Source organism: Sceloporus occidentalis, unplaced genomic scaffold (genome assembly GCF_023333645.1).
Source record: "Sceloporus occidentalis isolate IW3139 unplaced genomic scaffold, rSceOcc1.0.p SCAF_1, whole genome shotgun sequence".
Lineage (NCBI taxonomy): Eukaryota > Metazoa > Chordata > Lepidosauria > Squamata > Phrynosomatidae > Sceloporus > Sceloporus occidentalis.
Genome location: NW_028316981.1, coordinates 216,246,278 through 216,262,107, shown reverse-complemented (window position 1 = coordinate 216,262,107; position 15,830 = coordinate 216,246,278). Strand labels below are relative to the sequence as shown.

The 15,830-nt window shown below is 41.8% G+C and overlaps 1 protein-coding gene and 1 non-coding gene across 5 annotated transcripts in view; one reads left to right on the top strand and one right to left on the bottom strand.

The window, feature by feature from the left end:
• CLCN1 (chloride voltage-gated channel 1) overlaps positions 1 to 15,830 on the top strand; it is a 158,887-nt gene that overhangs the window by 111,716 nt on the left and 31,341 nt on the right. For all 4 annotated transcript variants that reach the window (XM_089488889.1, XM_089488891.1, XM_089488890.1 and 1 more), the window contains exons 7-10: positions 1,688 to 1,766; positions 4,007 to 4,132; positions 8,496 to 8,580; positions 13,618 to 13,719. In XM_089488889.1, coding sequence (XP_089345015.1) covers positions 1,688 to 1,766; positions 4,007 to 4,132; positions 8,496 to 8,580; positions 13,618 to 13,719 — 392 coding nt within the window. The remainder of the gene's footprint in view (positions 1 to 1,687; positions 1,767 to 4,006; positions 4,133 to 8,495; positions 8,581 to 13,617; positions 13,720 to 15,830) is intronic.
• Positions 13,048 to 13,109, bottom strand: LOC149323397 (U7 small nuclear RNA). Its single transcript, XR_016279539.1, has one exon. It is a non-coding gene; the product is annotated as a U7 small nuclear RNA (small nuclear RNA).

Genomic DNA, 15,830 nt, shown 5'->3' with positions numbered 1-15,830 from the left:
CACATTGCTTAGATCAATCATATTGTATTGTTGTTGTGTGCCTTCAGGTTGCTCCCAACTTGGTGACCCTAAGGCCCCATACAGACAGGCCAAAATAAAGCTGCTTTGAGTCACTTTGGAGGTATGCTGTTTAAATTATGCATGTGACATAAGAGTGTGGAAGCCACACCAAAGCCACGCTCCAGTCCTTAGGACTGGAGCGTGCTTTTGGCATGGCTTTTGGACTCTTAGGACGCATGCATCATTTAAACAGCATACCTTCAAAGTGACCCATAGCAGCTTTATTTTGGCCTTTCTGTATGGGGCCTTAGATGAACTTATCGTGGGGTTTTCTTGGCAAGATTTCAGAAGAACCTCGCCATTGCCTTCCTCTGAGGCTGAGAGTATGTGACTTGCCCACTCAGTGGGTTTTATGGAAGAGCCGGGACTCAAACTCTGTTCTCCAGAGTGGTAGTGCACACCACGCTGTCTCTCTATTGTACTGATACTTAATGCAAATTCTTTATAATGCACCCAAAGAGAGAAAATGTGGTTGTGGGTTGGTTCCTTCCTTTCTTACCTCCTCAGAGCGGCTTTGTACATTTCAATGTCTCTGCTAGAATCATTACCCATCAGAAAAATATGGGATTTTCATCTGTAATCCTGGATACTAACTATACCTTTCAAACAAATGAATCTGGGACAGTTAGTACACACACTGCAATATCGCACTTGGAACTGGGTAACATGTGAAATTGTTCAAAACATAGTTGTGGACCCTTTATATCAGCTGGAGTTTGGTTCCAGGACCCTCTCTGGATGCTAAAATCCATGGATGCTCAAGTCCCATTAAATACAATACCATAGTAAAATGGTGTCCCTTACATAAAAAGGGAAACTCAAGGTTTGTTTTTTGGAATATATATATATATGTGTGTGTGTGTGTGTGTGTGTGTGTGTGTGTGTGTGTGTGTGTGTAATATTTTTAAGCCATGGATGGTTGAATGTGTGGATAAATATTAATATTAATATTATAATAATATTTATTTCTTACCTGCCTCTCTCCAAGGATTGAAGGGGACACATCAGTTAAACTACACATCAATTTAAAAGGACAAATAGGATAGACAGCTATTCAAACAATCTACATTCAAAATTCATCATTTAAAATTCACAATTTAAAAATTATCTGGATAAGCCTGCCAGAAGAAACTGGTCTTTAAAGCTCTTTTAAATTCAGACAGCGTATTCAGAATCCATGGATACTTAGCGCTGACTGTATTCTACACTAAACCTCTTAACTGCCAACTATATACTTCTGAATATTCCTTCACATTTGGTGTTCCTTGGCCTTTGAAAACCCTGGTCTTAGAATATTGAAAGAATTCTGCATTGACAAGTGCTAAAGACTCAGACATGGGCTTGACTGCTTGCACAATGAAGCCATCTTGGCTCAACATCATTTTCTGTTAGTGTACAACAGCTTATGCATAAGAAACAATGCAATACAAACTCCTCCTGGCATACAGAACATGGTCCAATGGGTGTAACTTCTGTGCTTGGATAACCTCTATCAACCATTGTATGTTATTATCTTCCAATTCTGTCACTCACTCCTCCCTTTCTTCTCTGTTTCTGTATCTCAATCTGTGTGTATGTGTATCTCTCCTCCCTGTCCTTTTGTCTCTCATCTCTCTTCCACCAGTAGCAGCCATACTATTATACAGATGTCCTGACTGTGGGATGTGCGGTGGGGGTTGGCTGCTGTTTTGGAACACCACTTGGAGGCAAGTGGCTATTGGATATTGAAATGAAATGAAATGAAATGTTATTTATATACCGCCGTTCCTATGATCACGGCGGTTTACAACAGGTAAAATACAATACAATACAATTTGCGAGCAGCATAAAAAACATATACTACAATACAGCAATAATCCATCCTATACAATCAATAAAAAAGCAATCTAAAAGTACATTAAATAATATACAGCAACGAGAAAAAGACAGGACGTGTCCCAATCAATCCCTAATGAAAAAAAAATAACTAAGCCCCTCTCTATCTCCCTCCCCCTAAAGAATCCCCAACAGCAGGACCAGGTGACAGTCCTTGACACTCCACCCTGATGGTATAAACGGCGGGCAGAGTCCCCTAGGCCACCCCAGCCCGGATGGAGGAGGGCAACGGCAGCGTCCTCTTCGGGGGGAGCCGGCGGGCCGGCTTTTGTAGGGGCCGCTCCCACCGGCCCCGCCCCCTGGAGAAACGCCGCGGCGGCGGCGGCAAAGTCCCTTGGGCCGCCCCTGCCCAGGTGGAGGAGGGCAACGGCAGCGTCCTCTTGTCAAACTTTTCCCCAGAAACATAACACCTTTAATCTGCACCATCCCTGCCCCTATCTTTCTAGTTTCCATTCCCTAAGATTCTTTTGCTGCATCTACACTGTTGAAGTAATACAATTTTTGGCACCACTTTAGCTGCCATGGCTCAATGCTGGTGTTTGCAATTTTGTGACATATCTAGCTTTCTCTGCCAGAGGGCTCTGGTGCTACAACAGACTACAAATCCCAGGATTCCATTGGATGGAGTTAGGACAGTTAAAGTCAAGTTGCGTCGATTCTTCAGTGTAGCAGCAGCTGTCTAGTAATTTGCCATCCACATTTTTTCAAAATTAGTGTATTTGATATTGGATGCCTAGTTATGAGCACACCCTCTAACATAGTAATGTTGAAACTATTATTCTGTGATTTGTTCTCATGCTGTTCCAGTAGGCCATTCCATTTTGGAGCCAGCTTCTGAGATGCTGGATACTCTTACTATATCCAGGGGTAACCATGTTGACCATGTAGCAAGTACAATAACATCCAAAATCCACAAAAAGTGATATGTTTATTGTGCCAACCAAATGCAAAGCATTTGCATTTGGTTGGCCCAATAAATGTGTCACTTTTCTGTGGATTTTGGATACAAAAATGGAGTGATACAGTGATAGCAGAAAGCTTTCCTTCCTGTAATCCAGAAGTTTCCAAACTCCATTCTGGAAACCATAGGCACCTTTCACACTACAAAAATAATCTGGGATTAATCGGGGTTATTTCCTTGCTGTTCACACTCACCCTGAATGAACTCAGTGCACTTTGTGGGGGGCTACCAAAACCCCTACTTATTTGATACCAGTTTTTTTCCTGATTTGTCTTGAAACATTTACATCGATGCACATCGATCCGCATCTTCGCCATTGTGAATACGCTTCTGAACCAATTTAGATTGCTCTGTATCATTCAAGGGAATGGAGGTGGCGCCATTTTATCCCAAAACAATGGCACGTGTGAATAACACAAGGGTCAGAATGACTTAGGAGTGATTCATGGGAACTACAATCCCCAGTATGCATCAGCATGGCAATCTGCATCTCCTCGGGACAAAAAACTGAGGGTGAATGTCCCCTTTGGTTCCATGGAAGCTTAGCCAGTTTTCTTCAATATAGAGATTTGTTATTGTTGAGCAAACTTTCCTGAAGAGAACCTTGTTTGCTCCTAGGTCATCTCCTGCAATGTGCAGCATTGTTGCTGTTGCAGGGGCATGAAGTGTTCTGTGATGCACCTTTCCCAGTTTCTACAGAGTTACAGTGAGATGCAGAACTTCATGTGACCCATTAATAAAAAAATTTAAAAAGGTTTCTTCAAAGCAGAAAGTTTGGAAACCATTCCAGAGATAAAGTGTGGATTGAGACTGTTAATTTTGCTTGCGACCATTTCCATTGTGGCTCTATCCTTATCAGAAGGAAACAACTATATCAAGGTACAAGGGAAATTAAAAATGAACTGTAGTTTTTTGTGGGACTTCGACTTCACATTCAAAATGAACTTTCCCCTCATACCACTGGTGTTGTTTTGTCTCTGTCCCCTTTGGAAATTGTCACTGAGAAAATGAAGGTTGGGTGGAATGCAAGGTACTTTGCTGTTATCTCTCTCTGTGTGTGTGTGCTTGTGCTATCATGTACTGTTGGGAACATCTCTTTTCCCCCCATAGGTGTTCTCTTCAGCATTGAAGTTACTTCCACCTACTTTGCAGTTCGCAACTATTGGCGGGGATTCTTTGCAGCCACGTTCAGTGCCTTTGTTTTCAGAGTCTTTGCTGTCTGGAATAAAGATGCAGGTGAGGACAGATAATTTCTCAGTCTCTATTGTGGCTGTCCCATTCTCTCCCCATCCCCCAAATCCTAGGCTGGCACTGCAAATGACTTTCCAAAGTCGAAGGGTTGATATGGGAATTTGTGATGAATTCATTTTACCCTATTAGCTGCACACTCCCTATCCCAGGCTGCATCCACACTGCAGAAATAATCTGGTTTGACCCCATTTTAACTGCAGTATACAACCGAGATCTCAGCCGCGCTTATCCAGCAGCTTTTCAAAAATGAAATTTTGCCATTTTTGAAAAGCCTCTGGATAAGCATGGCTGGAATCTGGGCTGCATACGGGTTGCATTTGCCTGTCTACCAGCGAGTGCAATAACACCCAGTTTTAAAATTAAACGTGCTTTTATCCAGTTGGGGATAAGGCGCTTTAAAAGCAATGTGATAATTTCCTAAATTATATCTGTTTCCTACTGTGCCTGACTCATTTTCTCAGTATTTCGCCCAATTTTCTCAATGATCTAGGAGGAGGGTATTCTCCCAGCCAGTTTGCACTTACATAGGAAAAGTAGGCAGTCAAGATTTTCAGGCTGCTATCAGCATTCAAACAAACAACAACAAAATAAGGGGATTTCAAAACTGTAGCTGTGTTAGTATCTTGCAGCATAAAAAGGAGGAAGGAAGGAGCGGGAGGAAAAGAATCTGGCAGCACCTTTCAGACTAACTGGTTTTTATTTTAGCATGAGCTTTCATGGATGTAATCCCACTTCTTACGATGCAGATGAAGAAAGATATTAAGGTTTCAGATAATAAAGCACATTTACACAGTGGGATGGAATGTAATAAGATCCAGAAAAATGCAAATAATAATGGGATCCAGAATGATGCAAATAATTTTGGATCCCAGAACGATCCCTAGCCGAGCTGACACAACTGGTCTCAGAGTTGGTGTTGGAGTCCCCCAGGCTTCTAGTCCTGAGTAACCTCAACATCCCACACAAGGCCGGCTCAACAATTCTAAGTGGTGCAGCTTGGGAGTTCATGGATTCCATGACAAACATGGGCCTATTCCAATTTGTCTCCAGGCCTACACATTGTGCAAGTCATACCCTCAATGTGGTCTTTAGTATGGAACAGGCACATCTGTGGGTGGAGGTAGTTAATATTTATTATTTATTATTTATTATTTTATTTACATTATTTATACCCCGCCCTTCAGCCCTAATGGCTCTCAGAGTGGCTTTCACTGCATTGTCATGGACAGATCATTTCCTGGTCAAGATTGGACTAAACCTCCACCCTCAGGGGTGGAGGACCAATAAGAATGGTCTGCCCTCAAAGGCTGATGGAACCTGTTGGGTTCCAGAAAGCCCTAGGGGGTTTAATGATTGGTAACACTGGTGATTCTGTCGAGGCCTTGGTTAGTATCTGGAATAGCGATCGTACCAAGGCTATAGGCACAATCGCTCCCAAGCATCTTTTCCAGCCCACTTCAAACCATAAACCGTGGTATATGGAAGATCTCAGAAATATGAAGCAGGCTGGCCACAACTAGAGCACCGCTGGTGAAAAATCCAACTCTTCTCTGGCAAGACATGCCATAGGAACTTTCTTCATTCCTATGAAGTGGCAATATGTGCAGCGAAGAAATCTTTCAACTCAGCATGCATTGTGTCTGCGAATTCTCATCCAGCAGAGCTGTTCAGGATGGTAAGGGATCTAACTTAGACATCTGCCATCCAGAACCCCTTATTAGAATCTACTATAGCCTGCTGTCATGCACTGAACAACCATTTCACAGATAAAATCTCTCAGATAAGAGCCAACTTGAATGCTGGCATTACAGCAGAAATGATATCCAGCAACGCCATGAAAAAATGTTATACTGCATCAATTTGAGTCTGTGAGTACCGAGGACATAGACAAGCTCCTTGGTAGTGTAAAAAAGACAATTTGCTCTCTCGATCCTTGCCCTTCATGGCTGGCTGTCCAGGGTGGAGAAGCAACAAGGATGCTTCTGAGATATATAATTAATGCATCTTTCAGGGAAGGCTGATTTCCAGCTTGTCTAAAAGAAGTGGTGGTAAAGCCACTTCTGAAAAAGCCTTCCCTTGATCCTCTGGACAAAAACAACTATAGGTCAGTCTCTAGTCTTCCATTCAACTCCAAGTAGTCTTGGATGAAACAGATTATCTAAATCCATTTCAAACCAGCTTTAGGACAGGATATGGAGTTGAGACTGTTATGGTCACCTTAGTTGATGATCTCCATCTGGGTATCGACAGGGGGAGGTGTAACCCTGTTGGTACTTTGGACCTCTCAGTGGTCTTCGATACCATACACCATGGTATTCTCCTTGAAAACTTGAGAGTTAGGTATCGGGGGCACAACATTGCAATGGTTCCGATCCTATCTCTCAGGCAGATTCCAGACGGTGATGCTTGGAGACAGCTGCTCCTTTATGAAGGAGGTCAAATCTAGTGTGCCTCAGGGTGCGATTCTGTCTCGAATGCTATTTAATATTTACATGAAGCCACTGGGTGAGATCATCCGGAGACATGGGGCAAGGTGTTATCAGTATGCTGATGACACCCAGATATACCTCTCCATGTCTCGGACTGCTGCAGTGACTAAAGATGGCATCTCTCCTCTGAATGAATGTCTCAAGGAGGTAGTGGACTGGATGAGGAAAAACAGACTAAAACTGAATCCAGATAAGATGGAGGTACTCACTATAGGAACCCCTAATCTGGGTATGGAGATATGTCAGCCGGTTCTGGATGGAGTCACACTTCCCCTAAACGACAGTGTCGGCAGCTTGGGAATACTCCTGGACTCATCCCTTCAGTTGTCAGCCCAGATAGCTGTGACGGCCAGGAGTGCTTGTTATCAGCTTTGGCTGATATGCCAGCTGTGGCCCTTCCTGGAGCTGGGGGAACTAGAAACGATGGTACATGATCTGGTAACCTCACAACTTGACTTCTGTAATGCCCTCTACATAGGACTACCCTTGTGCCTAGTTCAGAAACTTCAGTTGGTTGAAAACATGGCAACCAGATTGGTTGCCAGAAAATCTAGAGGCGACCACATAATACCTGTCTTAAAACTCTACACTGGTTACCTATTAGTTTCCGGGCACAGCACAAGGTATTGGTAATAACCTTTAAAGCCCTTCATGGCTTGAGTCCAGCTTACTTGTGGGATTGCCTCCTTCCATACAACCCACCCCCTCACACTCAGGTCCTCTGGGAAGAATTTACTGCAGCCCAGGAAAACCAGGTTGGTGTGGTAACCCAGAGGGCCTTCTCATCTGCCACTCCTAAATTATGGAATGACCTGCCAGAAGAGATCTGACATATCACCACTCTTGATGCCTTTAAAAAGACTGTCAAGATGGATCTCTTTCAGCAGGCCTTCCCTGTCTGACCTTCCAGTTACGCTGATATGGATTGCCCTTTGATTTACCCTAAAATATCTCACCTCAGTCATGTCTATTTTAATTAATTTTAACTTGTATTTTACAGTGTTGTTATTTTAGTTTTAGGGTGGAGTGATATGGGGATAATGTAATTTTTAGTTATGTATGTATTATGTATTTTAATTATGTATTCTTATTGTAACCCGCCTAGATCCTTCCAGAGAGGCGGGATATACATATTATTATTATTATTATTATTATTATTATTATTATTAGCCCCAGAAAAATGCAAATCGTCTTTCTGGATCCTATTCCATTTACACAACTGTATAAATATGCTTTGTGATCAGAGACTTTAATATCATTCTGTACTGCATCTGAAGAAGTGGGTTTATATCTGCAAAAGCTCATGATAAAATAAAAACCAGCTATTCCTAAAGGTGCTGCTACTTTCCTTTTCCCCCTTCCCTCCCCTTCCTCTGTTTTAAGCAACAAAATAAAGAGTTTGACTGAGTCATGTTTCCCTTTAATTAAATTAATAAGGGGAGAGGAACTAATGATGCTAAACCCTAATATAACACTAATTGGTGTTGGTGGTGCATTTGTGCAGCTCCTGTTTTATGACTTTTTGTGAGGCAGACCTACTTTTTGATAGCGGCTACAGTGAGGTCTTTTGTATTTTGGTGCCCTTGAGACTAAATAGATTTCAGCCCAAAAACATATAAGCACATTAACGTCACCTTCTCTTTAAAGTGAGGTGTTCAAAACTCAGTCAGAACCCAGGAAAATCTTCTAGAATGCTTTTCATACTATGCTTTCTGCTTATGCATTGAGATCACATCTTTTGATGTGTTTTCCACTTACCACTCTTGGGCCCTGGTTTTCTGTAGTGCACATTTCAAATTCTCTCACGTTCGCTTTCTTCCTCCTAGTAATTTTTCCTGTCTCTTTTTCAACATCCATAGTCACCATCACCGCCTTGTTCAGAACAAACTTTCGTATGGATTTTCCCTTTGACCTGCAGGAGCTGCCTGCTTTTGCTGTAATAGGGTAAGTCCAAAGGGATGTGGCTAATTGCAGCAGAGGAATAATAGAAGGTGAACCACACTGAAAATTCTTCACATAAAACAGTTATTGCCTGCTTTGAGTGCTCACTAGAGGTTTCAAGTTAGACATAACATATTCACCATCCTGAAACTCTGGGCTATTTTATAATGACTCAATTCAGAACAAAAGCAGAGTCCTGGTTTTGTAATGAAATGGTATGCCTATAGTGTGCTCTGGGGTGATCAAGTACAAAAGAGAGTAGGAGAAACCAGGTTCCTATGCCTTGTTTCTAGGAGGATGCAGCCTGTCATGCAGAGTTGAAAAGAAAGACATATGCCAAAAGCCCCTCTGATATACAGTGTTTAACAGCACAAAAGGCCTCTACAATTGCTCACTCTGACCTGTCTGGTTAGGTCAATGGTTCCCAAACTTTTCTATGTCCCAAACCCCTAGGAAATGTTCAGTTAATATTTGCATCCCCTAAAATAATAATATAACATTGGATGATGAAGAAATCTAATTTCTAATTTTTGAACGTCATATAATACTGGAGGTGAACAATTGAACTTTAAAAAAAAGCTTTTAATTCAGTGCATAAATTGAGTAATTATATTCTTGTGTGTGTGTGTGTGTGCGTGCATGATGTGTGTGTGTGTGTGAGAGAGAGAGAGAGAAAATATATTCATATATGTATTGTTTTTTAATTTGTAAGCTGGTATGTGTCTCAATTGTGGGGGAAATGCAGGATAAAAATAAACATAATAATAATGACAACAACAATAATATTCTAATTTATTTACAAAAAAATGAGTAATTGTCCCAATTGTGGGGGAAAGCGAGATTAAAAATAATAACAATAACAACAACAATAATATTGTAATTTATTTTTTTTAAAAATGAGTGATAACTCATGGTTCATCACCCCAGGACACAAACCACTCTTTGGACTCTTTCACACAAGGGGAAATTGGAAGGTTAAAGTGGTCCCAATGCAGAGTCATCCAGGTTTTAGGGACAAGTTCGCAGCTGCTTTTCACATGACGCTGCACACAAACAGGACAGACTCCAGACAGAAAGTGAGGTGAATCAGGAAATAAGCACATTTGCAAAACTACCAGGTTTATGTTTCCATTTTGCTTGCGAATTGACTCCCTTCACATAGTGCACACTGTCTGAAAATGCAAGCCTCCAGATACATTTGGTTTCCTGTAGCCCCTTTAAAAGCCAACTGGTTACAGCTAGGGTTGCCATAACCCGGCGGCCCCCATGCCAATCACGGTTTCGGGGGGCCCCTCCCGGTCCTGGTCCGGTTTGGGCCCCCACCCGTGCCTTGTTCCCCGTTTGGGGGACCGCTCTGGCCATTGCCGCTGCCGCTAATGCAGCTGCTGCGGCGCCAACCCACCTCCTCCTCGTCATCTTCACGGTGGGCAGCGCCAACCCACCTCCTCCTCCGGCTCCTCCTTCCTCCTCCTCCTCGGCGGCAGAAGCGCCGCTGCCACCGCGCCTCCAGTGTGAGGGCTTGCGTGCGCGCGGGGCTCCAAAACAGGAGCTCGTCCCTTGCTTTGGACAGCCAGCCATTGGCCAGCTGGCCAAAGAGGACGGGCTCCTCGGCGCGCGCCGCCCAGGCCTCAGCAGGGGCCAGTGGCAGCGCGCACGCCTGCTCCGCTTCCATCTGTGCGCGTGCGCGCCTGCCCTGCTTCCCTCCGCGCGCGCCAGCCATCGTGAGGAGGAGGAGGGGGGAGAGGAGGAGGAGGAGGAGGAGGAGGAGGAAGGATCCGGAGGAAGGGTGCCTTGAAGGGGCCAGGGCAGAATTGGGGCAGAGGAGGAGGAGGAGGAGGAGGAGGAGGAGGAAAGCTGAGTCAGTGGCCATTAGGTCTGCCTTGGTGTTTTGGGGTTTTTAAATTATTTTTAAAAATATAAAATACTTGTTTTATTTAATTTTTTAATTTTTATTATTGCTTTTTATTTTATTAATTTTTATTATTGCTTGTTTTTATTTTATTTCATTAATTTTATTATTGCTTGTTTTTATTTTATTTTATTAATTTTTATTATTGCTTGTTTTTATTTTATTTCATTAATTTTATTATTGCTTGTTTTTATTTTATTTTATTAATTTTTATTATTGCTTGTTTTTATTTTATTTTATTAATTTTTATTATTGCTTGTTTTTTATTTTATTACAATTTTTATTATCAAATATCAAACCCCTGCCTTGTTTTTTTTCATTATTTTTTATTATTAAATATATGCAAGTGCATTTTCTGTGTATTTATGGCGCTTTGAATGCTAACAAGTCTGCCTTTCCTGGACAATTATAGTGATGATGATGGTGGTGATGATGGTGATATTGATATCAACAAGCCTCTAAGGCATGACCAATGTAACTTGCTGTGATTTTTACAAACTCATGCGCAGTGAAGAAAAACCACAGTCCCTTGACCAAGTACACACTTCTGAGAAGTACAGTTGAACCTGAGGGCAAGTACATTTCTGCCATCTGTCTAGGAATAATGCCAAAATGTCCTCCATTTTGATCATGCCTAAAAACATGCATTTATATTAACATTTTTTTTTAAAAAACTCAATTTTTGCGCGTCCTCCATTTTTATGAAAACGTGTCCTACATTTGAAAATGTTGCCCTACATTTGTCCTACATTTGTCCCAGTTTGGAGGTCCTCACTTATGGCAACCCTAGTTACAGCTGACCAATTGAAAGTTGTGCATTATATCCAATGTGGAAAATTTAGTGTTCCCATCATTCTATTAAAGCAAGAGTGGGCGACGTCTGGGGATCCAAGAGACCATTTACCTTCCTATGGACTTTTAAAGACCTCACCCAGTTTGATCCCTGAACTCTGAAAAATGAGCAGTGTGTGAAAAAGAAACTTTTAACCAACAGAAGCCTCTATGGCAGGGGTAGGCAACCTGCGGCCCGCGGGCCGGATGCGGCCCGGCAAGGCCTTGGGACCGGCCCCAGCCCGGTCCTGCCGCCGATTGCCGCCAGGGCCTTTTGGGGGCAATTGTCTATAGAAGCCTCAGAAACATGCATTTATATTAACATTTTTTTAAAAATCAGTAATTTTTTTCGCGTGTCCTCCATTTTTTTAAAAAAGTGTCTTCCATTTGAAAATTTTGTCCTACATTTGTCCTGGTTTATTTATATATTTAATTTTTTTTAAAAAAATATTTAATTATTTATTTTTTGGCTTCGGCCCCCCAGTTGTCTGAGGGACAGCAACCCGGCCCCCGGCTCAAAAAGGTTGCCTACCCCTGCTCTATGGGGTACAGATAGATCCTTCTGCCATGGTTAAAGCTTGATGCAATTATTAGCTGTATGTGTATTATTGTTGTTATTAATGAAAGTTGGAGAATAAAGCCTGGGAGCCTAGCTGTGGGAAAGGGAGGTGATAAACACAGGTAGTTACCAAGAAGCTCCAAGGTTGCTTGGCCTGGGAAAGGAATCTGATGGGGTGGGCAGGGGAAATGCTGCTTGTATAAGAATAGTGAAACCACTGTGTGCTTCTCAGTTTTGGCAAATGATGTATTTCCATGCTGATCTACTATAATAAATTCTTTCTGGTTTTCTATCAAGCCTGGTTATTGAGTTGGACAGACACAGAGCATTACTGATAGCCAGAACTGAAAAAGTACAGGACTCTGCCTGGAGTACCACACATATTCGACTATAAGTCAACCTCATGTATAAGTCAAGGGCATGTTTTGGGGCCAAAATTATGGATTTTGATATGACTCATGGATAGGTTGAGAGTATAACTTAGGGGCATGTATCAAAATGTCTAAAGAATGAAGCAAAGGAAAACAATGCCAAAGAAGTTGCACAGTTCTAGCAGGCATAAGCATTTGTGCTCACACTAAACAGCTGAATGGTTCAGTGCTTCCAGGACAGATTACGCTCTTGCATTTCACCCGGGGATGGTTCCTTTTTTAAAAGAGTTAAATTCCATACTTACATTGACCTGTGGATAGGTGGAGTCAGGTTTTTTTGGTCAATTTTTGACTAAGATTTCTCAACTTATACATGAGTATATACAGCATACTCATACCATTTTTTTTGGCTATAGTTATGAACTTATATATAGAAAAAAATCTGTATTGTGTACAATGACATATTTTTGTGCATATCCCTGCTTAGGGTGTCTTGATAGGGGCATGTATTATCCAAAATCCACAAAACAGTGATGTCTTTATTGAGCCAACAAAAATACACATTATATATATTGCAAGCCTTCATAGCTCCACTGCCTTCATCATCAGGAAAAGATTTCAAAAATCATACAGAAGTAAGAAACGGGGAAAAACTGATGATGTTAGTCATAGCCCTGCATTTGGTCAAGATGTTGTGGCTGTTGTCCTCAGTTCAGATGGTATAATAAATAATAATAATAAATGTTTTATTTGTATACCGCCCTTCCATAGGATCAGGGCAGTTCACAACAATTATTAAAAGTGGCTGTCCGCTCAGCGCAGAAAGCCTTCTGGACAAATACAAAAAGAGCTGAAATCAAGGGTATTCCTGCAGGTCCTTGGGCCATGTGGATACTGGGAGATTCAGCCCAGGAAATGAGCTTTAAATTTCATTAGCAAGACAAAAGGCTTCTGCTTTTGAGATTTAATTTGTCTTGAATCCTTTGTTAGGAGAATAACACTGAATTTCTCAGGAAGCCTCCCATGATTTTGCATTAGAAAAACTTTTAGGTGTTGTTAAGGTAAAACATGACAATTTAAAAGATTCCTCTGTGGCAGCCAAAATGTGGTATCTTCACATCCAGAACACATACCCGTGGTAGCACTGTTGGCCTTATTGCAAAGTACAGTATCATGGCAGTGTCTAACATGAAAGAAACATGTTAGGCACTGCAGGAAACAGTGTGCTGGGATACACATGGATGCTGGGATACACATGGATGCTGGGATATACACAGACTCTCCATCAGATCCAATAGGGGTTAGAAAGATAATTTAGCATCTTGGTAATATGCAGAACTAATTTTTATTTTTAATTTCTTCCACTACAGGATCTGCTCTGGGTTCCTTGGAGCATTTTTTGTTTATTTCCATCGGCAGGTGGTTTTGTGTGTTCGTCGGCACACAGCTCTAAGTCAGTTCCTCACCAAATAGTGAGTATCTTTTTTCAAAGTTATTCTTGTTTTGAGCCCAGATTCAGTAAGATCCAGATTGTACCAATAGACTCTACTCCATATCCAGGCCAGCAACAACCTCTGTGAAGAGTCTCTGTACATTGTCTCACATTTTAATAGGGAATATTCTTTCACACAATAATAAAATAAATAAAATAATAAATGTAATAAAATGCCTCTGGAAATGCCACTGAAAGAAGATTTCTGTTTCAGTGAAGATTAGTTGGGAAAATAAGGCACAGGAAGTATTCCTGATAGAAAAAAAAATAACTAAATAATAATTTAGTTTTCAAATAAATTCAAGGCAGATTGTCAATTGAAAATAGCCTTTGTTTTGGAGAAAGTGGATAGGGCCAGCATAGTGTAGTGGTTTGAGCACTGGATTGGGACTTTGGAGACTAGAATTTGAATTTTGACTTGAACATGGAAACCCAGTAAGTGACCTTGGGCAAGTCGCACTCTCTCAGCCTTAGGATGGCAAAGGCAAATCCTCCCTGAAGAAACTTGCCATGAAAACCCTATGATAGGTTCACCTTAGGATTGCCATAAATTGAAATTGACTTGAAGGCACATAACAGCAACAAGAAGATAATGTTAAACTAAAGCTGTAGAAGTTCCAATGGTTCTTTGGGCTTAGGCAGCAAGGAGGCACTGGAAGCCACTGGACTGTTCTTTGGCTTGGATTAAACAAGGGATTTTCCCCAAGCTTGTGCTACCCAGAAGCAGCTCCTCTGTGTCTCTCTTATAAATATAGCCCTTGTGTAAGCAGAAAAGGATGCAGAGTGCCCCCACTACACTGTGGTAAGTCTGAACTCACCTCCTTTTAAAAATGCTGGTGATTCTATTCATAGATCTCCTCTGTCACATCTTGTTTGTCCCTTAGCTACAAAGGAAGTTCAGTGGTTTCTTAAAAGTACCAAATTTGAACAAGCAGTTGATTCTGGTCTGTTATACACAGACAGGAGATGTTTGCAACTAATTTATTATTTTGTCTTGAGCAAAATAATCATTAGCTGAATTGAGACCAATAAATCATAGACTGAGGTCATATAAAATGTCTGTGGTATTTGAGATCTGGTGGCTAATTTGGATGCTCAAACCTATAACTGATATTGCAGTAATCCAGTAATGAATATGAACACACACAGCATAATGGAATCCTGAGGACATGTTCCATATTAGAGGCATGCTTTGCATGCCGAAACCCCAGTTTCGATTTGCAACATCTCTTGTTAGGCTGCAGAGGTAGGAAGGACCTTTGTCCTGAGATCCTGAAGCACTGATGACAAAGTAGATCATAACTGGGCTAAATAGAGCTATGATATAATTCTGTTTAAGACGGATGTATATCTTCCTTCATGATGTCTATCCTAAAGGAGGGTTTTAAAGAATGGGAGTGGACAGATTCAAGGACAACAGGATCTGTGTTCAAAAACAGAGATCTCTGCAAAACAAATTCTGGAATCAAACAAAAAGAAGATGACCACCAGTATCATGTCCTGTCCTTGAGCTTCCCAGAAGCAACTGGGTAGCCATGGGAGGGCTCTTCTTCTTACTTTAGACCAGGCCTGATTAAGCTGGCAGGCCTTTCTCTGCCTCCCTCTCCTGCCAAAATAGCAGGCACTGGGCTGAAAGATGTCACTCCAGTCAAAGGTGTTATAGTTGCTCCCCAAGCCAAGGTATCAAAGAAGGGTCCTCCTGGGAGATGGGGGTTCTGCCTGGAGAACAAAAGGGGCCACCCTCCCCAGCCAGGTCCATCGGAGTCAAGGGGGGCATCGCTGGGGTGGGCAGCATCACCTGGCTTGTCCCTCCAGGACTGTAACTCTGCTTCTTCCCCTCTCATTTCCAGAATTTCCCAAAGTTTCTGTTATAATGAATGTTTTGTGTATTACTTGCAAAACTAGATGGGATCAGGCTGCTATCTCATATTGAAGTTGCAGGGATGGAAATGGGTTTGCACATAAACAAATGTTTGTTCTGCTTTCTATTATACTATTTAATTGCTGTGCCACCAATCCTAGAAGAGCCCACAAGTACAAAGGGAGAACTGCTCCAGGGGTCCAGTCATCTTAATCCAACCATGCTTTTCC